Source organism: Lepisosteus platostomus, chromosome 1 (genome assembly GCF_059453375.1).
Source record: "Lepisosteus platostomus isolate fLepPlt1 chromosome 1, fLepPlt1.hap1, whole genome shotgun sequence".
In the NCBI taxonomy this organism is placed as follows: Eukaryota; Metazoa; Chordata; class Actinopteri; order Semionotiformes; family Lepisosteidae; genus Lepisosteus; species Lepisosteus platostomus.
In genome coordinates, this window is record NC_142611.1 from 16373725 (window position 1) to 16401554 (window position 27830).

The 27830-nt window shown below is 36.5% G+C and overlaps 1 protein-coding gene across 1 annotated transcript; it reads right to left on the reverse strand.

The window, feature by feature from the left end:
* Positions 1–5615: 5615 nt before the first annotated feature.
* Positions 5616–22919, reverse strand: lgi2a (leucine-rich repeat LGI family, member 2a). Its single transcript, XM_088625733.1, has 8 exons — positions 22625–22919; positions 22120–22191; positions 18433–18504; positions 14754–14825; positions 14568–14639; positions 13453–13622; positions 8902–9066; positions 5616–8399 (listed from the first exon to the last, which is right to left on the reverse strand). The coding sequence occupies exons 1-8, from the start codon at positions 22888–22890 to the stop codon at positions 7582–7584; spliced, it is 1707 nt and encodes a 568-aa protein (XP_088481859.1). The 5' UTR covers positions 22891–22919; the 3' UTR covers positions 5616–7581.
* Between the last annotated feature and the right edge of the window lie 4911 nt (positions 22920–27830).

Genomic DNA, 27830 nt, shown 5'->3' on the forward strand with positions numbered 1-27830 from the left:
TGGCGAGGGGCAGGACAGGAGTAGTAGTGGCCAGGGTGAGGACTAGGAGAGCCTCTGGCCAGTGCAGCTGACCAATTGTGGAACAGGTGTACACAGTCGCGAGATTGCCTGGACTCATGTAAATAGTTTCCCTGGTTTTGCACCCCTTTTGTACCCAATTACCATCATGTTTAGCTAGTAGTTGCACACTCCTGTGGGACTGGGATGTTACCAGACAGCAAGAATGACTCTGGAGGGATGACGACTGCTTCATTATGAGGAGCAGCTGCAGCAGTGCATGAAGCCATGTCTTCTCCTGGGAGCACATGTCAGTGACAGGGATCTGGTGTAGGAGACAATATGATTGGTACTGTAGGGGTTGGGTGTTGGGAATTTTTCCCTGGGGAGCTGGGTTGAGATTTCAATCCTCTCTACAAGACTGTCTCTGAAACCTGCCAGAACTCAACATGGAGATCAGCAGTGTTACAGTACCTCATAGATTTCAGGTCCTGGGTTCTATACTATATACAGATGTCTTCAATGTTTATGTGGATTTTCTTCAAGTGCTCCAGTTTCCTTTCACCTTTCCAAATACTTGCTACTGTATATATATTTTTGTGTGCCCTGCAACAGACTGTCAATCTGTCCAGGTTATAGTCCTTGTATCCCCTAATGGATTAGGCTCAACCTCAGGACCATCTGTCAGAGTGTCAGAATACAAGGATGTTTACAAATCAGAGAGATATTTGTTCCATAGATCATCTGTTTCAAGGAAACCCCCGTGTCTGCTGATTTTCATTTCAACTGAGCTGCATTCTTGTTTTGTTTACATGTCTTTTGGATCACAAATACCTGATGTCAAGTGTATTGGTCCAAAAAATTCAGAATATGAAACTCAAGGCAGTCTCCTAAATGTGTTTATTAAGAGGGTGCTTTCTTATTTCTGTCTGAGTGAATGACCATGTTACAGAATGATCGGTCCCCTGCTCACTGCAGCACACACACACAACTACACACACTTTACAACAAAGTCTCTAATTAAATAAACAAACATTTATTTATCTCACTAACATCTCTTGTTTTGTATCTAGTGATTTATTTTATCGGTGCACTTATGTAGGTTGATTGCTACTGTAGATACACTGCTATGTAAAAGTTAACACAACACACATTATACACACACTTACATAAACAAACAGCATTCACCATTTTATGTCTCCTTCTTTAAGCCCCAGGGATACCTTTATAGGTGCCTCCACAAAAAATGCTCTTATGGGAGGGGCTTAGTATAGAAAAGAGCCTAATCTCTGGCCACAGGGCAGATCAGGTTTTGGATCAGTGTAGGAGTGTAGGAGATAAATTGTGTTAAGGGTACATTTATTGTGTATAATATTCAGCCATGTAAAAGCTTTGCCACTACAAAATGTTTTGCACATTTTGTTGGTTTCTGGAAGTTAAATTAAATATCATTGTATTTATTCAGTCCTACTGTTGGTCTGTCCATCATTTGCAGTAAGTGCAGTAAGTTTTCTTAGCTACTGTACCTCTACCCTTGTCTACCCACAAATAAACATACAATTTAACAAACAATTGCACAGTGAGTGTTTTTTGTCCTTCTACAGATGTTCAATTTCTGTGGGAACCAATGGTCTATTGGATGTTGGAGTAATGGATAATGAATAAATGATGAAACACATTTACAATCATGTTTATGACATTAGTTATTCTTTATAGTGTCTATTGAAGTTGTTGGAACTGCAATAGATTTTCTTGAACACGAGGTGGTGCAACAGACTTCACTTAATTAGTATTTTGCTCAAGAGCTCCATCTCATGTTTCAGTTTTCGAATACATTTTAACATTTAAAAATTGTTTTGCATTCTTATTTCAAATGAAAGTATGATAGTATGATTATTTATTTTTATGAATTTGATGCTGAAAAATATTACATTTTATAAGGTAAATGTATGTATTTTAGGTAGTACAGCTCTACAGTTATTCTTTGAAGGTTCCCTTTAGTTCTTCATGTACAGTATTGGATATACTGTATATTATCTGCGATGATTACATTATGTTTCTACAAGAAAGTAACTGTATTTGCACTCACACAAAAACATCAGAGCAGTTACTGTCATAATTCTTATGGTCTGATAAGATTTGGTTTGATAAGTTTTCCTGCTTGTATTAATATACAGTTTAATTTGCTTAGAATTTTTGAATGATCAAGACAGTCAAGTGCTAAATGACTTTTATTTGTATTTTATGTTACTGTAGTTGTGTGGATGTGCATATTTGTTGTTACATTAACTACATTAAAGGGAGTTATTTTGGAGTTATTAGTATTGATTTTAAGATATGTTTTAGCCGTTTCACTCAGTAGTTTAAAAAACATTGACTGTTTTCCTTCACCTTCAAACTCAAATTCCTAAATGTCAAAAACATCAAGAGAATGTAATTATATCTGATTATTTTTCATAAGTCAACTGAAATGCCAAGAGCACAATCGTAGGAGCCATGTTTTCAAATGGTTCCATCCATCCATTTTCTAACCACTTCTTCCAATTTAGGGTCATGGGGGAGCTATCCCAGCAAGCACTGGGCACACAGCTAGATACACTATGGACAGGACAACAGTCCATCACAGGGCACACACAGACACAAATACACACGGAGTCACTTGGGCCAATTTACCTAGAAGCTAATTAACCTACCAGTACTTTTGGATTGCAGGAGGAAACCGGAGCACCCAGAGGAAACCCACACAAACATAGAGAGAACACACAAACTCCACACAGGACTGGAATTGAACCTAGGGTCCCAGCACTGTGAAATGCTTCCTTTAAATTAAAGCTCCTATGGCAGCTGTTCCAGAAACACCAGTGGAAATTCATTTTCCACAGCAGCATAATGGTGATTCACCTGCTTTCCATTCAGCAGCAAGAAAAAAACTAAACATTCTGATTTTGCGAGCTTTACTGAAAACATGACTTAAAAATGTGCATGCTATTTTTGTCAATTTTGCCATAAACTATTTTTATACATAAAGAGGTATAAACGCACTTTCATTCACTTCTTCACTGTGGTGTTTTTTTGTTCAGACAGAATATACCATACCTTGTCAAGGGAGACACCATTAAGACCAAACGTGAAACATTCATTACAGTGGTCTGTGGCTGATTTGTGAGGTCCAAGAGCCCATTAGGCCAAGAATTCCAGACCAAAGGTTTGATCAGCAATTTGTCCAATAGGCAATTGACAATTCCAGGGTTTTGATCTGATCTAATCACAATTCTAATACTACATAATGAGGTGTCAGAAAATCTGGTGATTTGTTAGAGCAATGATCCAGTGGACAAATGAGCAGACTGCCATAAAAAATACACTGTTTCAATGTGAACAGTTGGGAAGAATTCTAAGAATGTCCTTGGATCAATAAACTGCTACTGACCCAATAAAGTCAGTTATTCCATTTCAGAATTTGCAATATGAACTCGGCTCAGTATAGTGACTTTAATAGTATTTTGAATAAGGAACAAGTAATAGGTTTATTCCATGCTAAAAAAAAAGAAGAAACACAACGTTTCGGCTATGGAGCCTTCTTCAGGTGTGATAGTATTTTTAATAACTGAGTATACTGTATAATTAAGTAATATAATCATAATAACAATATGAGTAGTGTTCAGTGATGAACTGATACCTTTAAATGCATGTTTAGGATTAAACAGTGGAGCAGATGATCCATGATTACATTTAACTTTTATATACTTTTAGATACTGAGGAAGAATATACTGAGACTGTTTTTCATTCTTTCTTCCAATAAACTGAACATGGGGACAGTTTTGCTTGATTCCAATTTTAATTAAACTAGTCTGCACTTTATTCTTAATATCCCTCCAATGCCTAAGGTAAGAGTGCAAAAGGAACAGTACACAGCAGGTCTGCCCAAAACTGCAGTGAAATACAGTATATTTACAGGACGGCTTTGGGCTTTATGGTTCTAGAGTCAGCATTACTAAATACTGACCATTTCTCCCAGGCTACTAACTATGTATTATTACAGGTTTATAGGTGCTCACGATTCTCCTTTCATAAGCAATAATGTACCCCTGCTCTATTTATTATGTGTGAGAATGTGGGCCTGGGGACTGAATGATTAATGGGCCACAAAACATCAACTGCTTGCCTGAGCAATTCTGTCAGCAGAATACAGCAACTTTTTAATCACTCGACAGACAGATAAAGTCACTTCACAGAGAAATATATTTTAAAAACAAATATCGTTCTCTATTCTTTACACTGGAATAAAAATAAAAAGATAAAAGCTATTGTTTTGCAAAATAGTTGTGTTCTGTTTAGTTTTCCATAGGATTGTACATACTTTACAGTTCAGCAGAGTTTATGTTCGTCATATCATACAATACTAGGGTTGCAAACTGACTCCCAGGCTGGAAACGTTGAGATGATTTTTTTTAAAATGGTCTTACAGCTGAAAATAATGCCTAAATTGAGCAGCATGATAACAAAATGAATAGTAAATTTCCAAAGTAACATTAAAATATGTAGAATATGGGAAATGCATAAGGTTTTCTTCCATATTTTGTTTTTTGCATTGTGACTTCACTGTAATTTTTTCAAACTACCACAGTATCCCCCTGACTGGGTCAGACTGTTTCCTAGTAGCAATATTGATGAGTTATTCGGAATGTACTGTATGATTGACAAAAGCTTGAGTCAATTAAATATGAAGAAACCAAGCAATGAAATCATTCAAATGTAAGTGTTAATTTATTTTGGGTAGAAAAGTTGTTGACAATCTTCAGTGTGTGTGGAGACATAAACAATGGCTCCCAAGAGATTACAAACAAAAAACTATCAATTTCAGTGATACCTGGGATGTCTTCAAAGTAGTTCACCTCAAGGAAATACTTAAATTAAGTATACTTAATGCTTGGAGATTTCTTGTTAATAACATTGTTCAGCAACCTACATCATGTAACACACTATGCAATCATTGATGCAGTTTTCTCAATTTAAAATACTTTTGAAGTGTCATTATATACAATTCTATGTACAATGAACTTTATTATGTTTACATATTAATATGATATTATATATTTAAATGATAGTATATCTGTGTGCAAATTTATGCATTGCTGATGTTGCTAAATGAACACCTGTGCTGAATCATCTGTATTCAACCTGACGTTGTTTTATGCTTCTTTAAATACCAGATTATTCCTATAAATAATTTAGCATGTGATGGATGTTCACCTGAAGTGTACTAAACACTTGAATCTCTTGTCTAGGCTATTAAGAGAGTTATAAAATATTCTTAGAGCTGTATGAATGAGAGATTAATTAATGGACTTCAATAGATATACAATCTTTCCTAACCTTTGTATTGACTTCCTTTAAATGGTTTGTGCTAAATTATTTTCTCTGTTCCCTACTTTGTCTTTGTTTTCTGTATGCTGGCACATGAAGATGTAAAAGATTAGTTAAAACATAGAAGAAACACCCATTTTGCTGTCAATGTAAGAAGCACACTAATACTATAAAAATATAAAAATGAATGAATTCCCAGTAGGTTCTTTGTGCATATATCTGTGTTTATTGAAGTAAAAAGAGACCTAAATTGTTAATCATTAGCATCTTTATTGTCTTTTTCAAGAATATCTACAAGGCTAGCATTCAATAAGATTTTATCCATATACAGTATCTTTTATGATACAAAAATGTCTACATCATACAACTTGCATATTTCATTAAATGGTACTATTAAGTATAATACCATATGCTGTACTGTACTATTTCCACACCGGTACTAACATTAGTACCTTAATATAGATTATTCAAGGTTTTAAAACTGTACAAACTAGAATTTATTTAACACTCGGGTCTCAAATGGCATGCTCTTACAAGCAGCATATTCATTTGGGTTGTGTGCATAATTTTACTGGCATTCAGAATGGCATGTCATATTTGCAACAGGAGCAATAGTCTCTTTGTTGGGAAGAGCAATAGCACAATGCCTGATTGTTTCTTCAGCTGCAGTTCAATACAGTGCTGTACTGGACCTTACTACTCTCATAAGAATATGATGGCATGGCGGTGCATAGCCACCTTTGCAAATACAAAACCCACATCTATCTTTTATGTTTCTTACCGTTCTGATGAGATTTGGTCTAAAACATATATGTATCAGCAATGCATTTTCTGATGGACTGCTACTGTAGCTACCTTTAGTTCAAAGTCCTCAATCTTATATACTGTATTTATCAGACCCCCGTAGCCAGGTGTGGAGTTCAAATGAGAAATTCCCCTCTAAGAAATAGAAGTTAAGGATATAATAATTAACTCTATTGACTGAGGAATGTGGTCTATTCACTGTGGTTTAAAAAGATTTACATCTGTTTTTTAAAACACCCTGTTCTGACAGAATTCCTTTTGGTTTTGTATTATCAATTAAGTTATAACACGTGAGGGGAATATTCATTTTTCACTACTCACCACTGACATGCTGTGTGTTTTACCGTTTGAAAGTCCCAGGCAGTCTTTCCTGCCACTTTTCAACATTATGGTATCCCATGGACACAGGATAAACCTGAATACTTAAAAAAGTATGTTGCATTCTGTAAGAGGAAGCTTTCAGTGCTAGAACGAGAGGTTAAAAAAGTTTGTGTGAGTGAGTGAAGTCCAGCTTTGGTTGACTCCTAATTGGTTGATATTACATTCATATAAAACAGAGTCTCTTAATTGTTAAAATATTGGCTTTTTAGAATAGATTTTGACAGCAGTTCTGTTTATCTGCAAGTGCTAGGAATGTCCATGCATTGAGTTATATCATAATTCACTTTCTCCAGGTACCCTGTGTCCCTGGCTAACCAAATCCTATTACCAATCACTCCAGAGCTACAGTATGGCTTAACTATAAAAATACTAGTATCATATACTGCTTCATCATTATACAGTTTGCTTTGGTTATCATCATTAAAGAACTTTGGGGGTTAATATAGAGGCTTGGCTTTCAGTAATCTTTTCTTAAAAATGCCTGATGGGATCAAGAAGAAACGCTTAAATGGGATCTTTTTTCTTTCCCTCGGGTGCAATAAAGATGAGCTTTAGGAAACAGTGGAGTACCTATGAAGGCTTGTGCTTGTCAGGCTCTTCTTTGTTCAGCACAAACTGTATTCCAGAGGGTGTTTCCTCATACAGTCATGATGAGCGATAAAGCAAGGATAACAGATGCCACAGGGAGTTAAATACACAGCTCTTGATGAGGTAATACAGTATGTCACCATAGGAAATGTGGCAACTAGAATCTAGTTGACATTCACAATCCATTTTCCTTCCTAAATTGGTTACAATGAAAATGAAATTGCTTTATAATGGCTGTGAAGGGTCTCCTCCTTCAAATGTAATGGAATTATTATTCATTATGTGTTAATATCAAGTAGTTAGAAGAGTGCCAATAGCAACAACAGATTAAAAGTTTAGTAAAAATGCAGGAAGTATTGAACATGAATAAATACCTGACATAAATGAAAAGTGAAGTCTTTTTCATGAGCTTGATCACAGAAGATTGGGTTAAGTGCCTGCATTCACAAGCTCAAATCCACCAGGGTGTGCTCGAAAATCTGGGTGTTGCCCTTGAAGCTGGAGGAGAAGATGAAATCCTGGCGGTCAGTGGACACTACAGTAAAGGAGCGCGGAGCCTGGATGTAGATCTCCTTGAATTTGTCAAAGAGTTTTTTCTCTTCGTCCCAGAGGTATATCTGTGAGAAGGTGTAATCGCTTCCCAAGGCAAGATAGTGTCTGTCCTTGAAGGAGAAGGGTTGTAAAACCATAGAGCCCCGGGAAGGCAAGGCCTGGACTTCCACGAACTGCTTATTGCTCCATTTGAGCACCTTGGAGTCCCCGATGAAGCGGGTCATAGCTAAGTACAGATCTCCCTTGATGTGAAAGGTTTTCACAGCCACGACGTCCTCCATGTTGGGAATCTCACTATGTGGGGTGAACTTTTTGGTGCTTTTATTCCACTGAAAAATCACCGGGATCTGGGAGCGACTGGCTAAGATCAAGTGAGGCTTCCCATCCAAATCTAAAAACTCAGCATCTGTATCCCGAAACCACTCATGAAGGGATTGATAGGAGTAAAAACCCTTACTGTTCCACTTGTAAAGAGTGGATAGTCCAGCTTTGGAGCTGTCTGCAATGACGAAGAACCAGTCCTTCTCGATTTGGAACACTTCAATATCGTTGGGCTTGGAGATTTTGGAAACTTCAATGTCTTGGAACTTGATGAACTTGGTCTGGCTTTCATCATACTTGTAGATATGGGAGCCTCCGAAAAGCTGCGCCACTATGATAAAAATCTGATCTTCAATCAATACGCATTTGCATTCAACAATTGACTGCCCTGTATTGAAAAAGAAGACAATAATAATTCATGAATCAGACACCAGCTTTGAAGAATAAAGCATTTTAACTGAAGTGAGTTTAGTGGATGTTAAATAATTTGTCTTGTTAATTACTGAAATGCTCCAGAGACTAGCTGTTATTTAAGCTGGTGACAGACATGTCATTCCTCTGACATATCCACCATTCCATACATTTGCACTCATCTTAACCCAGTAAGAGTGCATCTAAAAAAGTGGCCAAGCAGACTTTGGAGATTGCCTGCTGCCAGCTTCCAAGCAAACTAATCTTAATAAACCAGAGCAGAGCAATAACAGTGACTGGTAAAGCTAAAGAGTGCAGACGTGTGTATTTGAAATGCATGAAAAACACTGTCATCTCATTTGCATTTCAGGATTTGGGGATTATTCTTAAAAAGTAAGTGATCACACCTGTATACGTTAGGATTTTTGTGCATGCAGGTCTTAAAGATCAAAGGTTTAGTCTCATGAAGGAGTTGTCACCTGTAATATTATCATGGCTCCTGAAATTTTTATCAATATGGTCCCATTGCATCACCATGCAGTTTTCTGTGTTCGGAGCAGCAATGGCAGCAAAGACATCATTTTTATAATGAAAGGTGTCCACCGACAAAGACTGAAATGCCAGAGATTGATGGAGGACAAAGTCTGTAGAAAGGATCAGAAACAAGATTTAGATTAATAAAGATTAATAAAGAATGAGAAGCAGGAACCAAAATATTACTTGGGCATGTAGCAAATCAGAACTTCAAACCCTGTGTCAGCTGCAAATTACAAACTCACTGCCTGATTGCAGATTTCCATTTGGCAGAAAGAAGAGGTTTCTTGTAAACAAAAAGCTGTCATCAAATACTGGGTTTATAATATGGAGTTGACAGTTGACAAATTAATTATTTGAATTTAGTCAATGTGTACATTCTCAAGTACTGTATTATACAACAAAAATAAGGCACAAGGCTCGACTTGAAAAAGTTGGTTTCATACTGTATAACCAAGGATGCTGGAATTAATTTCTGAAATAAAAATATAAGATCCTACTACCTTAACTGCATATTTATACCCCATTACCTGACTGTCACTGAAAACAGAGTTACAGAAAACGTCTAGATTAAGTTTTAATCCATTCATCATTGTTGTCATCCTTCAAAAATGAGAATAAAGAATATTATTTTTTTTCTACTCCTGCTTTATTTTTAATGTTTAAAAAAAACATATTAATTAATCCACATGCTAGTGAAACTAGAAAGTTCTCTGTGATTACAGGGATTAAAAATGTGTTCTTTGCTATACAGTGCCTTGCGAAAGTATTCGGCCCCCTTGAACTTTTCAACCTTTTGCCACATTTCAGGCTTCAAACATAAAGATATACATTTTTTATTTTATGTGAAGAATCACCAACAAGTGGGACACAATTGTGAAGTGGAACGAAATCTATTGGATTTTTGAAACTTTTTTAACTAATAAAAAAATGAAAAGTGGGGCGTGCAAAATTATTCGGCCCCTTTACTTTCAGTGCAGCAAACTCACTCCAGAAGTTCAGCGAGGATCTCTGAATGATCCAATGTTGTCCTAAATGACTGATGGTGATAAATAGAATCCACCTGTGTGTAATCAAGTCTCTGTATAAATGCACCTGCTCTGTGATAGTCTCAAGGTTCTGTTGAAAGCGCAGAGAGCATCATGAAGACCAAGGAACACACCAGGCAGGTCCGTAATACTGTTGTGGAGAAGTTTAAAGCCGGATTTGGATACAAAAAGATTTCCCAAGCTTCAAACATCCCAAGGAGCACTGTGCAAGCGATCATCTTGAAATGGAAGGAGTATCAGACCACTGCAAATCTACCAAGACCTGGCCGTCCCTCTAAACTTTCAGCTCAGACAAGGAGAAGACTGATCAGAGATGCAGCCAAGAGGCCCATGATCACTCTGGATGAACTGCAGAGAACTACAGCTGAGGTGGGAGAGTCTGTCCATAGGACAACAATCAGTCTTACACTGCACAAATCTGGCCTTTATGGAAGAGTGGCAAGAAGAAAGCCATTTCTCAAAGATATCCATAAAAAGTCTCGTCTAAAGTTTGCCACAAGCCACCTGGGAAACACCCCAAACATGTGGAAGAAGGTGCTCTGGTCAGATGAAACCAAAATCGAACTTTTTGGCCACAATGCAAAACGGTATGTTTGGCGTAAAAGCAACACAGCTCATCACCCTCAACACACCATCCCCACTGTCAAACATGGTGGTGGCAGCATCATGGTTTGGGCCTGCTTTTCTTCAGCAGGGACAGGAAAGATGGTTAAAATTGAGGGGAAGATGGATGCAGCCAAATACAGGACCATCCTGGATGAAAACCTGTTGGAGTCTGCAAAAGACCTGAAACTGGGACGGAGATTTATCTTCCAACAAGACAATGATCCCAAACATACAGCAAAATCTACAAAGGAATGGTTCACAAATAAATGTATCCAGGTGTTTGAATGGCCAAGTCAAAGTCCAGACCTGAATCCAATCGAGAATCTGTGGAAAGAGCTGAAAACTGCTGTTCACAAACGCTCTCCATCCAACCTCACTGAGCTCGAGCTGTTTTGCAAGGAAGAATGGGCAAGAATTTCAGTCTCTCGATGTGCAAAACTGATAGAGACATACCCCAAGCGACCTGCAGCTGTAATCGCAGCAAAAGGTGGCTCTACAAAGTATTAACGCAAGGGGGCCGAATAATTTTGCACGCCCCACTTTTCATTTTTTTATTAGTTAAAAAAGTTTCAAAAATCCAATAGATTTCGTTCCACTTCACAATTGTGTCCCACTTGTTGGTGATTCTTCACATAAAATAAAAAATTTATATCTTTATGTTTGAAGCCTGAAATGTGGCAAAAGGTTGAAAAGTTCAAGGGGGCCGAATACTTTCGCAAGGCACTGTATATGGACTGGAGATTGGATGTTATCAGAAACATCTGAGGCTGTGATTATTTACTGAGTGCATCCTAATTTCACTGTCTTAGAAATTGTATATCTACAATATAAATAGAATACACACTAACTGCAAGTTTGCAAAAATGTGTTGCCACAGGATATATAAATTACATGTTGTAATGCTCTTTCCTATCTTGCAAGTTTGGGCCTTTTTATTTTTAAATTGGGTCTATATAGAGTTTTATAAAGTTGTACTGTTAAGTGTTTCTTTAAAAAGCCTCTAGGGGCCATTAAATGACTTGAATCCTTTTAAATAGACACACTAGAGGTGAAACTATGTTAATTAATTGTTCATTTCATTCACACATTCTCGTGTGGGTGTGAACAGTTATGTTTGGTATACCAAAGACCTCAGTGGAAGCTGGTGGTGGGGTTTTAAAATAGCAAATGGCAAGTGTAGTTTTGAGTGTTATTCTAAAAAATAAACATTCCTTCACCGCAGTCAAAGTCCTTGTGCGTTTTTGATGTGCTCAGGCCCCTTGAGTTATCTTTAGGTATATACAGTACAGTAGGTTGAGGCCTGTCACAATACCACAGTCATGTTGTTTTTGAGTGGTTGTTGTAAGCCAGGTGACGAGAAAGGATAGTAATGCCATCTCACACTTTTGAGTCCTACATTTCCTTCCTGGGGTGACTACTGTAGAGTTTGTGCGTTCTCCCTGTGTCTACATGTGTTAGCTCCAGGTTCTCCAGTTCCCTCTGCCTTTCCAGAGACATGCTGAACATCATCATCAAATAATATCACCTCCTTCACCAATAACTTTCATTTTTTTGGTTTTGTACCACATCCTCTAATCCTAGAATTACAATTCCAATTGTCCCTAAGGAAACCTTCCCTAAAGTATCTATGTCCTTGTTCGTATTGTTCCCGGAACAGAATACTGTACACTAAATATGGTCAAATGTTAACAATAATTAATCACTTCATTTTAGATCTCTGACTCTATACATTCCCTGCTCCTGAAGTACTGATGAAATGAACTTATGCAGAACAAGAAGATTTTTTTGTTTCTAATGTATAATGTAATTGATTTGGGAATGAGGTACAGTAGAGAAAATGTAATTTGGTCCTATTGCATCAGTGATGTGCAGTAAGCCTCTGTTTCTTCTATACCAAACACATTTTTCCTCTGCCTTTCCAGAGACATGCTGGATATGTTAGTTGTTTGTTAGTTGTCCCTGTAAGTATGTGCCTTGTGATGGACTAGTGCCATATATTCTAGTTTCAAACCATTAAACAGAAGTACTGGTGTGTAGTACTTAGGACATTAGCAGGTATTTTGTGAATGACATTTATTAACATTGTGCTAGCAAAAAAGAACAGCAGAACATGAATTCTGGAATACAATTTGACCTTATTTCAAAAAGGGCATATTCCTAAAATAATAAATTAATGCTATATATCATACTCAGGTCTACAAAAACAAGAATGCAAAAAACACTTGTTTTAGAATCATTCAGTTAATTCAGTAAGATAATAAAAACTCCATTAGCAACTTGCTTATAAAGCCTGTTCTTTATGTTACCTTCATAGGAAGTGTTATTTTTTTGTCAAAGATTGTTGTTGATTTTATTCCTAACTATAACATTCCTTATCATAATAAGGATCATTAAAAAAAGAACAGTGGGAATGCCAACAATCTTTCATTTTAGCATTGTATTACATAGCAACAAGGTCAAAGTTCAGACAGTGTGAAATAAGTGTTGTGACTAGTGACATTTATTTTCAAGCTCAATGATTTTCAGCTGAATGTCTAAACTGTACACTCCCTTGGCCGCAGTGTTGGCCATAGACTGCAGTATAAACAGGCCCTAAATTTCCACTTTACCTGCTTCAGTAAAGCAGGAATCTCAGATGCAGATTACACTTACCCAGTAAAGACCCCTATCTCAACCCAATGCGTAGTTCTGCAAGCAGCATTGGCAACTGTATGGCAAAGTACTTATAAAAAAAGATTTTTTAAACCAAACCATCTGAACAAATAATCAAACGGATGACTAGGATAAATGGTGAATTATGGTCCTGGGAGCTGACCAGTGCATTGCCATAGGCTGTACTACCTGTAGATGTGCACTCCTTGTGCAGGCTTGGAATATCATTCAACCTTTTGCCCTTCATTTCGGCTGGTCCAGCACAATACACGTCAGACACTGTGGCATTGGTAGTTTTAAGCCAGGTCATGAGCCACTTGGCTTTGCAGTCACATTCCAAAGCATTTCCTCTCAAATCTCTGCAATTAAGTAGAGACAAAGAAAAATCAAGACCAAATCCGGAATAAGAAAAAAAAAACCCCAAAACTGCAAGCCTGGATAAACGAAGCTTCCTCTAAAGTGAAACATAAATAAAAAAACTTAACTTCCTTTTTCAACATTTAAACCCTTCTGCACAGACATGAAATTTTACAGGCTTTACCATCTGAGATCATCATGTCACACAATCGCAGTTTTTCCTCTCAAAAAATACAATTTTATAACCACCACCTACATAAATTGCAATCAAAATAATCTCGCAGAACAGTGTAACCCAATAAGCAATATGTATATTCATATACTGGACAGTAACACCAAGGGAACCAAGAGTAAGATGATTGTTCAAGTTTTAAATAATTAGTAAAAACAATGTATGTGGAAAAAATAGCCTAACGGTAGAATTAAGTTTACACACTTTTTACATGGAGTGCTAAATTCTAATAGAAGAGAAAAAAAAATTGATTTCTACAATATACCAATGAAGAAATTGCTCTGTAATAAAAAATCCACTAATTTAAAATCAGTATATGAAACGACATACATACGTACGTAGTTACATTCCAAGAACAAAAATGAGTCAAACTGCAAAATGAAAAGCTTTATTTATTTAATACTGTGAGGAACAAGTAAGCTATTTGCCTCCTCTGTTGATTGGCAATTTTACTTTTTTTCAGCTGTGCACATGAAGGATGTGAAAATCTTTCAGAAAAAAATACCACAGTTTACATAAACCAATGCCAGATGATGCCTTTGAATCATTCCTGAGTTTGGCCTTCCACACAGTATGTTGAATGTTTACAAATTTTGAACATAAACTATTACTTTCTACTAGGAATTCAGAAGAAAAAGTAGTGCTTTTGAATACAATATTACATTTAGCTTACAGTATATTGAATTATGGTGTAAAAATCATGAATTTTACTTACAGCTCTATCAAAGAGTCCAAATCACCAAAGACCTCTCTTTGCAAAACCTTGATATTGTTGTTCGCCAAAGACCTAGAACAGGAGCCAAAGAAACATATAATACAAGCCAACAAAAACATTTAGCAGTCCACCATCTAAATTTCATGCAATGTCACAAAAAAGGAAAAAGAAAACCATCACACTTACAGATGGGTCAAATCTCGAAGACCCCGGAAAGCAAATTTAGATGTTGTCTCTATCCTGTTGTTTTCAATGAATCTGTTAAGCAAAAACAAGTTAATTTCACAGAAGATGAGATTACCTTTTTTTAAAACAAAAAATTGAAATCTCCACTTACGTTTGTCATACTCGTGCAATTTGCCAGAGCCAATTGTGTGGTTTTCCAATCTCGGCTCACAACTGCAAACACCGTGATCACATACAGGAGAGAACCAGGAATTTTAGGCAGACTCACCTGCTTAGCTTTGAGCCACTCATAGTTTAACAGGTGTCGGGCACTGCAGCTCCATCCTGTACTTTTTACACGTAATGAAAAATTACACGCAGCATCATTACATCAGCTGATTGGAAGGAGAGGCACGTCCCTTACTGACAAAACCAGGGGCCTGCAAATGCCCAGGTGACTGTAGGGGTCAGTGTATACCAGAGACCCGAGAAAGCTCTTGCTGACTAAGCCCACACTAGCCTGGATCATGATCAGCCTATTGTGTTCAGCCACCTGGGACGTCATGGCCACAGCGGGTTAGTGACATGACCCAATGACAAACCCATGACCACAAACCTAGTGCCTGGAGTGTTTGAGCCACTCAGATTAATTTGTTTGCTGCTACTAGGCAAATGTACATCTACTGTATATTGTGAACCCTTAGGTTCACAATCTTATTAAACTGTTCATATCTTGAAACATTTCCTATATCAAAAAATCCTTTAGGCAGATGAGAATCTATTTTTTTTACCAGCTTTACATTTGTCTTTCTGCATTTACCTGGGCAAAACAAGGAGGAAGAAAATATTGGAAATGTATATTTCTTCAAGATGTTTCTTCTTTCATCATCATCAAATAATATCACCTCCTTCACCAATAACTTTCATTTTTTTAATTTTATACCACATCCTCTAATCCTAGAATGATTCCAATTGTCCCTAAGGAAACCTTCCCTAAAGTATCTATGTCCTTGTTCGTATTGTTCCCGGAACAGAATACTGTACACTAAACATGGTCAAATGTTAACAATGATTAATCACTTCATTTTAGAGCTCTGACTCTACACATTCCCTGCACCTGAGATACTGATGAAATGAATTATATGCAGAACAAGAAGAAATTGCTCCTGCCACTTATGTTTTAAAATATTTGTTTCTAATGCATAATGTACTGTAATTGATTTGGGAATGAGGTACAGTAGATACAATTTAATTTGATCCTATTGCATCAGTGATGTGCAGTAAGCCTCTGCTTCTTCTATACCAAACACATTGTGCTCTTGGCTCAGATGAACTTATTTCACTTGCTGAAAATACAGGTGGAGCACCTTGACATCCTATCATAAAAACAAGAATGACTAGTAGTCCATGAATGGAGCAGCTACAGTATCTGAAGGATCCAAAATGGATCTGAACCTAGACTTGACCTACTGTACAGCACATTATGTACAGTACATGGACCTCGCTGTGAACTACAGAACTGTCCAGAAGATTCCATTATGTAAAGGATGAAGTATAGTATCTCATAAAAAGGATAAAAAGGAGAAACTTTAAAAAATGAACAATTACATGAACAATGAACAATTGCTAATGTACTGTATTAATGTTTCACTCAGATATTACAAAAAAAAAACCTCAGACTGAGAAAAGACAGGGCCATATCCTAAATAGTATTAGCATTGAAGAGGCAAATGTGTTGCAGATATTAGAAGCACTTAAGATAAACAAATCTCTAGGGCCTGACAGTATTCTACCAATTGTACTAAATGAAATGAGGGATATAATTTATAGACCATTAGCCAAACACTTTCAGCAGCCACTCAAGACAGGGGTAATATGGTACCCTTTGGGTGGAAAATTGATAATGTAGTAAAAAGGGTGACAAAACCAAACCAAGTAATTATAGAGGTCCTGTTTCTATTGCATTTTAATTGCAGACAATAAAAAATAAAAATGTATACAGAATGTATGTGGTAAAATAATTTCAGGAAATGTCAACGTGTATTTAGTAAAGGAACTGTAGATATTACTTAAATAACTTACAACTGATATGGGGCGGTGTGGTGGCTCTGTGGCTAAGGATCTGTGCCTGTGGCTGGAAGGTTGCTGGTTTGTATCCTGTGGCTGGCAGAGGAATCCTACTATGTTGGGCCCCGATCAAGGCCCTTAACCCCAACTGCTCCAGGGGTGGCGTATAAATGGCTGAACCTGTGCTCTGACCCCCAGCTTCTCTCCCTGTGTGTGTGTGTGTGTGTGTGTGTGTGTGTGTGTGTGTGTGTGTGTGTGTGTGTGTGTGTGTGTGTGTGTGTGTGTGTGTGTGTGTGTGTGTGTGTCTCATGGAGAGCAAGTTGGGGTATGTGAAAAGACAAATTCCTAATGCAAGAAATTGTATGTGGCCAATGAAGTGATCTTATCTGATCGTTTCTTAAAGTATAAGAATTCAGCTGACAAGGAGCAGTAATGAATGCAAATGGTTTTAACGTGGACAGGTGGAAGTGTTCGGAGCAGGCAGGAATAATATGAACCACAAAGAATACATTGAAAAGACAGCTTCGAAATGCTGATTAAAAACAGTAAGGAGTTTATGTTGAATCATTGCTTTCCTCTTCCAGACAATACAATTAAGCAATAAAAATGCAAAATACTGTACATGTGAGGATATACAGTTAAAGGTATCATTTAAATCAAGGGATGCTATGTTAAAACTGTACAGTACATTACTAAGAATTTATTTACAATACTTTGCACATTTCATAATGACCATGTTATGAAATATTACTTCTTTTAGTCCAAAGAAAACCTAATAACTTTTGTTATTAATAAGAAATTAACGGAGTTAATAGTTTTTTTAGTTCTGAATGGAGAAGATTAAGGCAGGACCTGATTCAGGCATTCAAAATCTTCAAAGAGACTGACAAATATAAAAAAATAGATTTCTACATAATCAATAGCGAAGCACAGACCAGACCACAGACAAGCTGCCCAGCCATGTTGTTGATGCCCAGCTAATTAGATCTCCTGATCACCTAGATGCTAGCAAAACAGCTACAGTAGCTACTGTAGGTAGGCGGAAAGGTCACATCTAAGCTCTCCACACATAGTAACATCTATGAGTTTTATGTGTGGGCTTTTCCACTTGTTTATAATATCTACAGTATGCACTGAGTCTACCCTCTTTCCATAACCGTTTCCTGTCTACGACATTTAAAAGAACAGAGCTTCTCCCTGTGCCAACAGAGGCTCAGATTGTGATATCAAACCTACAGGAGGTGTATAAATAAACAAGTTGGTCTTGAGACTATTCAAACACAGTGGACAGAGACCATTGTGTATATATATCACACAACTACATGAGTATGTGCAATCAACCTATTGACCAAACACTGTGTTTTTGTCTTTTTTGTACTTTACTTTGTCCACTAAACTTATCTGATCCTATCATCAATCCTGCTTACTCTATATTACAATGTTTTTTTCTATCCCTTTTCTATTTCCATTCCTTTTCTATTCTATTTATCTCTTCCCATCTCTCTTTCATGTATTAATATTAATGGAAATCTTTAATATTTTCTTAACAGTGACAACTTAATGGGCTTGATGTGACACATTACCTGAATATACAGAGATGTATTGCACTCTTAGAATTTAGTAAAATACTCACAGATATTCAAGGTGTGGAAGCCCAGAAAATGCATCATCCTTTATAGTGATGAATGAATTTGAATTAAGAAGCCTGTAAAAAGGGCACAGATAATTAATTTTAAACAGGGAGCTAAACTGAATCATGCTATATAGTATATTGGTAAGGGCACATCAACAATGGCTATTCTTATAATCTTATATAGGATTCTAGGGGATAATTAATTAATTAAAGGATTTTAGAAGATAGCCAGCATGGATTTAGAAAACACAAATCTTTTTTAATTACTACACTTTGTTAGATAAGCAACAGACGTAATGGATATACTATAAAACTGAGCACAGAGTGTGGTAAGGCACTGTTATATTTTAGGTTTTCATAGGACCTCATAAAAGATTAAATGCAGGTTGTAGAATATCAAGGTGTTGCATTTATACTCAGAAACATTAAAAACAACAAATGCTATTAGCTAAAATACCAATTTGTTGAGCTAATGTCTCTTGATATGTTTAAATTGAAAACTAATGAATGGATAAAAAAGAACAGAGTATGGATGCATTAGGGATGTACAGTATGCTAAAACTAGTTGATCTAATTAGTAAAGAACATCAAGGATCTGTATTAGGACCACTTATCTTCCACATTTATTTGAACAAGTTAGATTTTGGTATAGCTACTAAATCCTAAAACCAGTCAAGCTCACAGATGATACCATCTGTGACAGACAAACTTTAACTGGGCAAACACCTGACAGGAGACATTTTGTTAAGACATACGCAGAAAGTTAAACACAAGTAACTGAAAAAGTAAAATATGAATATAAGATGACAAACATTGAGCTTGAAGAAGCAACTTATATAAAACAACAGGAGCTTATGTCGGCACATCATTATCATATTCTAAACCAGTCAAACCTGAATCTGAATCTTGGTTCTGAGGGATCCTTGAGTCCTCCAAGCTTTGCTTCAGTAAATAAATTAATCACAGGCTATTTGATTTCAATTTTCTATTTTAAAATTTGCTTTCAATTCTTATGAACTCCTATGGGATTGGTGCCAACCTTGTACTAAATAATAAGACTCAGAACTCATTCAGGTGTTTGAGTTGGCATGAGATCAACTGGGGATTAAATACTATCTGTTGTTCCTACCTGAGTTTGTTCTACATAAAATGAACATCAATGAAGAGATTTGTGGTCAGGAATAAGGGCACGTATTCTTAATTATCAAGTTTGAGGAGAGTGTATGAAACACTGTGCACTGATGTTGTTGAAAATAATTTACTTTAACTAGAGTACTTCCATCCATAGGCCAGCAACCATATCATCCTGCAGCTCTCAACTGGCTATCCACTGAAGCTAAGCAGGGCTGAGCCTGGTAAGTACATGGATGGGAGACTAAGCTATGGTTGCTGTTGGAAGTGGTGTTAGTGGAACCAGTGGGGGGTGCCCACCCTGCGGTCTGTGTGAGTCCTAATGTCCTAGTATAGAGGCAGGGGCACTATACTGTAGTGGGCGCCGTTTCTCAGATGAAATGTTAAACCGAGATCCTGAATCTCAGCAGTCATTAAAGATCCCTGGAAATTTCTTGATAAGAGTAGGGAGTTATCCCAGTTTCTGGGCCCAATTTCCCCCCTTGGCCTTTATTGTGGCCTCCAAATTGTTCCCCATGTGTGATTGGCTTGCACTTGCCCTGCAATGGACTGGTGTTCCATCCAGGGTGTGCTCATTGCTTGCCGTATGGTATAAAGCAGTTTGGCAAATAACATGACTTCCATCCATACATTCATTTACTAATGCCTTCATCCAATTAAGGGTAGCGAGGGAGCACAGTGTGGTAAACACCTAAGGTGGGATGCCAGTCCATCATTAAGCATACACACAGCCAACAAACATGCAGACACTCACACCTGGGCCAATTTTCTTGCCAGAAGCTACTTAGCCTATCAGTATGTCTTTGGACTGTGTGAGGAAACCGGTGCACCCAGAGGAAACCCACATGAACACGGGGAGAACATACAAACTCCACACAGATAGCACCCCAGGTTGAGAATGAAACTCAAGCCCCCAGTTCTGTGAGGCAATAACCATTGCAACACTGCGCCACCCAGTAAGGTATTTTTGAAATCGTAAATGGAGCTTTTATCAAACAAGACGTGACGTTACTGGCACCAGTTACATCTAGTGATTAAGGGCCCGGGTTCACTGGTCTAGTGAACAGAATTAGTGAAACCATAGAAAGCTAAACAGATTGTTAGGGTATACAATTCAAAGGTGTAGACTTAGATCAATGCATGATAAAATTACACAATGTACTACTAAGACCTCATTCACAGTGTTGTATACAGTTGTAGTCACCATGATAAAAAATATTCCTGTTCTGGAATCAATCCAGAAAATAAGATTAAAAAGAATCAAATCCATCTGGGGTTTAAAGGAATGTAATGTATTGACAGTCTAAAAGAACCAAATCATTTTAGTCTTGAATGGAGACTAAATTCACATCCTCTTTAAGTCATCAGGGGTCTGAATTCAAAATCATCAAAGTCATTGACAGGTCAACTGATGTTCTTCTTTATAATCAACAAAATAAACTAAAGGACATAGATCCTTCTATGTGGGAAGGACATTTTAAATTTAAGAGTAGAAAGCATTTCTGTACACAAAATGTTGTGGTAATCTGGAATGATCTACCCAGCGATTTCCTTTAAGCAAATCACATTTTTTTTTCAGAAGCAGTTGCATGAAACCTTTGGTTCACTAACCTACTAGTAACTAAATTAATTTGATGTGCTCAATGACCCCCTCTCATTTGTAGCCTTTCATTTATTGTTATATTTTTATTTTAAATAGGCATGGGTATAACAGATTTCCATGTGCATTTTAACTTTTTTTTCTAAAAAAGAAAGGCTGATTAGAGAGGTTGCGGGTGTCTCAGCGATAATTAACATACTGCATCCCAGAAACATATTCCAGGATTACTTATACAGCGAACAACCTGGAGGAAAAAGAAAAAAAAGAATCCTGGGTCCCAATTCTTGACAATTACTGTCACAGTCTTGAATATTGCATTTATTTCATTTGAAATCTTAGCACTTTTCGCCAAGCAATACTACGCAATTTTGTCAATCTTTTTTTTCTCTAAACTCATGTGAACTTTTTTTTTGGCAAAATGAAGCACAGAAGAGTTTTCTTTCTTTAAATTTGAGAACTGCAAAGAAACTGTGTTACTGTGTTTCCTACTAGGGTAAAGTTCTTTGAAAACATAATAACTTTGAAGTTGAAGTGATGGTAATGAAGAGGCACGATATACAGTAGGAAAATCAAGAAAGACAGCAAAATGTGCGAATGTTTCTCAGCACATTATGTTAAGGGCTCCAAAGCACTGTTGTTTAAATGTTAAACGTAAAATGAAGTACATTTTTATAGTATATTTCAAGTCCATTCTTGGATCGATAGTATTGCTTGAGCCAGTATTGAAACTGTCGTACTCGTATTCAGTCCTTTGCCATTTTCAACTTAACTAGTGTTCCTACAGTACACTGAGAGGTCACATTATTACTGGCAGAAAGAAAAAAACATGTAAAGCTCATGGTTTTACTCTGCAGTCTAGTTAAAGATATTAAATTGCATTGCATTCTAAATATTGATTAGATCTAACATGCGGTCACCTCAGCACTTCAGTACTCGTTTAATATTTTTGTACTCACAGTAGCTGCAAAGAAGGCATATGTGAAAACATCCCCTCCTTAATTTCGGAAAAGGTTCCATTTACAATACTCCTGAAAAACAACAACACATAAAACATTTCAACATCAAACACAAAAAGTCAAATTGTTATAGCAATACTTGTTATTCTGCTTAATATTCAATTTCGTGACCCCTTGAAGGTACAGTACGGTTTTCACCGTGAATATCCTTGAAACGTCAGTTACCACGTTGTTGACTCTACTATACAATTAAAATAAAAAGGCAAATTCCAAACTGCTCAATTTATTATCATATTTTAAAACACGATCAAATCTCTTCAATTCAAACCACACTTTGTCTAATTATTTATTAATCAGTCTCTTCAATTGTATTAACTCGAAAAATGTACAGTAAATGATAAGTGGCTGTCGTCAAAAGCCTGGTTAGCACCAGAAAATAACTAATGTATGTTTAACAAGACGCGGAGTATAACTATCAATGTGTAACAGAACAATATTTACTTACAGGGAATTGATGTCATTAGGGATAATCCGTGGGACAGATGAAGAGCCGACGCAAATAATGGACTCTTTGGAGCAAGTGCACGCAGAAGGGCATCTGAAAATCCTTTTAAGATTCACTGCGGGAACCAGGTACAAAAATACCAAAGAAAAAAATAAAAACTGTTTACTGCGAGACATCTCGATTCCCAGACTTGCATGTGTATGGTTGCTGTGATGGGAAGGTACAGTAGCTCCGCTGCGAACAAACCTCTTACACCCCTGCACCATGAAATGCTGCACTGAACTCCTGACATCAGCATTTGAGCTGCAGCTCCTCTGTCAGATGAATAATTTATTAAACACGCTACTTGGGATGGACTAAAATATTTTTAACCCACCCCCTTGTACTTTTTATGTCCCTTTACTTACAAAACCGGTACCGGCATTAGCAAGAAAAAACAAAGGCTTAATGCGACCTTCCATGTACTGTATATAGTATTTGCTAGCGTATGGAACTGTTTTAAAACGTATCAGTAAACACCGAACTCCCAAATAATCAGAATCTGAATTTAAAAGACTCTTCACCGAATCAGTATACGTTTAAATGATTTCTTTGTATTTATTTCATTGTAATATTATATAATTATGTGAACGGGTATTGGCTATTATATGCATTTCCTTTGGTTCGTAAAATTACTTTCAAATATCTTTAAAACGTTGATTTCACTGACTTTCAGTGGTTTACGGAAAAAAACGCCTCTGCAACGCGGTTACCTAACTGAAGGAAAGTAGTTTCAAGGACAGTGGCGTTTCTCGACTAACTTGGAATCAGCACCTCGGACAGCGAATGATGTCCTTGCCAAGTCCCAGTTTATTAGAAGGGATAGACTTAATTCGTACAGTATATTACTTTGGCTGTATGTGCTTTATCTGTTTCCCTAAACTGTAAATTACTATGTACAGTGCGTATCTTCATTGGCAAGCTTCCCAATGAAATGAAACATTTAACATTAAACCGTCACTGTACAGTGTGGGGTGATTGCATTAGAATGTCCCCTCTTCTGCAACAAACATCGTCTCATCATTGTTATATACCGTAGACTGTCTATTTGTATCACAAACAAATGTAGTTTGAAAGAGCGTGGGGAAAGGAACGCAACTATGGAGGTTAAAATGCTCATAATTTTCACAGGTTTGGTGATACAACATGAGATGGAACCATGGATCCTATATCCCAAGGTACTGTTGACTATCGTGCTGGTCCATCAGTGAGGAAGCTGATTGGCCAGAAGTTGAACATTTCAAAATAAGATTTAAATGCATTTCTGCAGTAAATTATTTTGTGTTTCCACAAAACGGAATACATTACGGAACAAACTAAACTTCTTTTACTCTTTATTGTAAAAAGTGTTTAATTTCACAGTACCTGGGTCATTTTTTAAACACAATTAGATTACACAATTTTAGAACATTAAAATGCCCATCAACCCCATTCATTCCTTTTTTGCAAAGTCGCCAATTTCCTTGACATAATCACAAATAGTTTTTATATACAGGAAACTATCGTTGATTGAGCAATAAAGCTGCTGTTTTACGACATCCCCAAATACCAACTCTAAAGCAGTAAAAAGGTGTGAGGATGTCAGGGAAGATGATTCATGACATGAAAAGGCAACAGAGACAAGGAAAACCTTATGTTATGGCCTGGCCATGTCACCTTTTCTGCAGAATGTCAAGGTGGAACAATAAAATGTATATGTCATGTCAGTACACAAAACAACAAAATTGTGTCACTGTCCAAATACGTACAGACTGCACTGTAACAGCGAAAAAATCTTATTTTCTATTTATGATATGAACCAGTCCGTAAAATAATTTCTCATGCCTTTTGAAATGTACTGTTTGGATTAGGGAAAAAAAAATCCCCTTTATTTATTCTTCTTAAGAGACATTTAGTCATATGCAGGATTTTTAATTCATAACTGACAGTTATGGATAAGATTCCATTTTCCTGTATATGTAGAAGGAGGGACCCTGAAAATTTTGTAAATATTTGTACTAACACACACCCAAAGAAGGCTTCACAGCCGAAACAGTGCGTTTCTTTTCTTCTCTTTTCAGCATGGAGTAAAACATTACTTGTTCCTTTGCAGCCTACACAGGTACAGTACCTACTTGAACTACCTATTTGTACCAATATATGGTTGTTTTTAAAAAAATGTATCTTTTCAAGCTTCATGCCTGGTTTATTCATTTGTTACCTCACTGTGCAAGAGAACAAAGAAAAAGTGTTACCACTTGGTTTCTTTGATTGAAGGGGTGTATGATTAACATTGATAAACAGCTTGCAAGGACAAATGGTGTCAGTACCTTACTTTCTAATTTTATTTTTTTAAGTTGATCTTAAAAACTTCACACTGCTATGTACAGTATATATATTCTCTTTTACATGTACAATATAGCTGTTTCTCTCTCTCATCTAAGTCCTGTAAGTAATGAACAATAACTTAATGTAGACTTCAAAAGTATAGCATACAATTTCAAATGTATTCTCTTCAGAATAGACCATACTCAATACAGTCTTTTCAAAGTATTATCCAAAGAAAGTACTGTATAGCTTAAGGAATTTACTCAACCACTGAGATGGTGTCTATGCAAAGTCAGCAGCAGACAGCAAAAATGAAACACAAAAGGAGAATTATGTCTTATCAGCAGATTGCAAAAGGAAAATAAAATGGTACATGATTTATGAAGCAGCTCGAAACGTAAAACTTATGTGGAGACAAAGACACTGCATTAAAACTACAGTACCTACAGTACCTCTTTCATTAATCATATGCTAGTATGGTTTGCAATGATATTATGCATTGCTGTGAAGGAACCATATGTCAGGAGTATGTACAGTAGATATTAAAGGTGAAGCTACAACCTCACTGGCAATTCAATTTTCATCACGTTTTGATTTTAACAAAGGTTTTTATTTTAAATGTGCAGAAGCCTGTTAACAGATTATATTGGTGGAGTTGCTCCATGCTTTATAACTGTTTTCTTTAGATAATTACATATATGTACATTATGTACATATTATCAGAATTGATTCTTATTTATACATAAGGACTAATACAATGCTAGTCATATACAGTACTGTACATCATCAGATCAAGTCTGGCTTAACTAAACCTGAAGTTCAGCTAAGCAGCTGAGTCCAGGATTCCCCGATGGACACTTGTGTGCTGCTTAAGTACTGTATGGGAGGGTGAGCTTGTGTCCACCAGGGTATCCTGCATTTGGCTGGCATCTGTGAGCTTACAGGTTAGGAAGAGACACATGTGTCCCAGAATTGATACAAGCTCTTGAGTAGGCACTGTGGGACATGGAACCTAAACTTTATTTTGTAATTAAACACTAATTCCTTCCTTTCCAGTCTAAGAGTGTTTTGAGTCATAAGCCAAAAATAACTGGTGGCTTTAAAATGGAATGGTTTCAAAAGAAATCACCAATCAAAAATATGGTGATCTGAAAGAATCATGTACAGCATTTAATAAGATTCAGGTTCACATGACCAAACATTAAATAAACAGTAAAGCATGAAAAAAATGGTACCAAAATATCAGATAATAAAACCACATACAAATGCAAGTTTTTCATCCTTTCTTATTCTATGAAACGTAACTAACCCTACACAAAACAAGTGAAAAATTCTCATAAACCTATAAGTTGACAAGAATATACATTACATGTCACAGATTCTTTACTAGCAATACCCAGATCTTCCTATTTTACAGTGCAAACATTTCTTGCAAAAGTATTCACACTCTTGCAAGTTTTCACATTTATTTGCCTTAAGGTTTGCACCATCATTACTTTGAAATAGCAATAAATATCTCCAAAGTACACAAGCTACAGGTTCAAGTTGTATATATCACTGTTATAGTGCTGCGGGACAGAAGATTGAAAATCTTTTCCTTTTGAAACTTGTTATTGTGATTTTTTAAAGTAATAAAACATGACACAAGAATATATAGGATATTATTGTCAGACCAAACAGTCAGAATTGATCAGTTAATTCTTTTGGTGTTGAATTAACACCGGCAGTATATGTAAAATTCCTCACCTACCTGTAAGCAAGATTTCATATTATTTTACTATAAAGACATATTGTCATTACTATGCACTGTTAAAGCACATAATGCCACATAACTGTGTTTCTTCTCACAGCTTTCAGAATATACTGTACCAAGTTTTTTCCCCATGTCTGAAATTAGTGAGGAAAGATGAAATATGTTGAGACTGACTGCCATGATTTTGAATTAGGGCTGTAGATCAGTTGTCACGGAAAGCCAGTTCTCCAGGTTAACGTTGTTACTCTTTCTACAGTAAAATACATTTATGGCATTCATGGCCTGCACTTTCTCAATATGAGGTAGAATTATATTTCAGTCTTTCCAAGTAGTCCTTACCACGTCACCACAGATATCAATTCACTATGGCAGTACAGTCACAAATCCTTGGTGACTAAATATCTATTCTTGAACCAAAGGAAATGCTACAACCGTTGGTACATGGAACAAAAAAAACTTGGCATCCTTGAGAAGCCTTAATAAAACATTTATAAAAAAAGTAATTATCTTTTCCACTCAAAGCAATATTTCAAACTACTGACCAAAGTGCTTAGCTGGCTTATTGGCATTGTTGGACAACTGAACATCAGCCTGATCTGAAAAACCCAATGGGGATCATACGGCTGTCTTGTGCTGGGCAAAAAAGATTAGTATACTTGGCAAACACTGTTTTTTTGTAATCAGATATAGTGCTGACAGATGATAAACAAAGGCTTTAAGGGGAACATTTCTAAACATTAGTCTACTGAAATACAATTATAATACTTCCTTTAAAGAAATCATTTTTATTGAATTCAAGGCACGTCAACACATTTAAATGCACAAATATCAAAACTTAATAAAACTCCCACACATAAAAGAATCGGCATAATAACTGGCGATGATCATTATCGGAGAGCACATTTGTTTCTCCAACTTGGTTATTAATTTGTAGATTCCTCTGTAAAGAACAAGGTTCACTCCTTGAAGAGGTTAAGCGTGAACTGTTTAAAACAGTTTCCCAGCATTAAAAAGCCATTATTTGATACTACCTTTTGACTGTACAAATAGCTTGTCATAGAGAAAAGGTTGTGAAAGAGACGATTAACAGAGTTTAATTGGATCAAG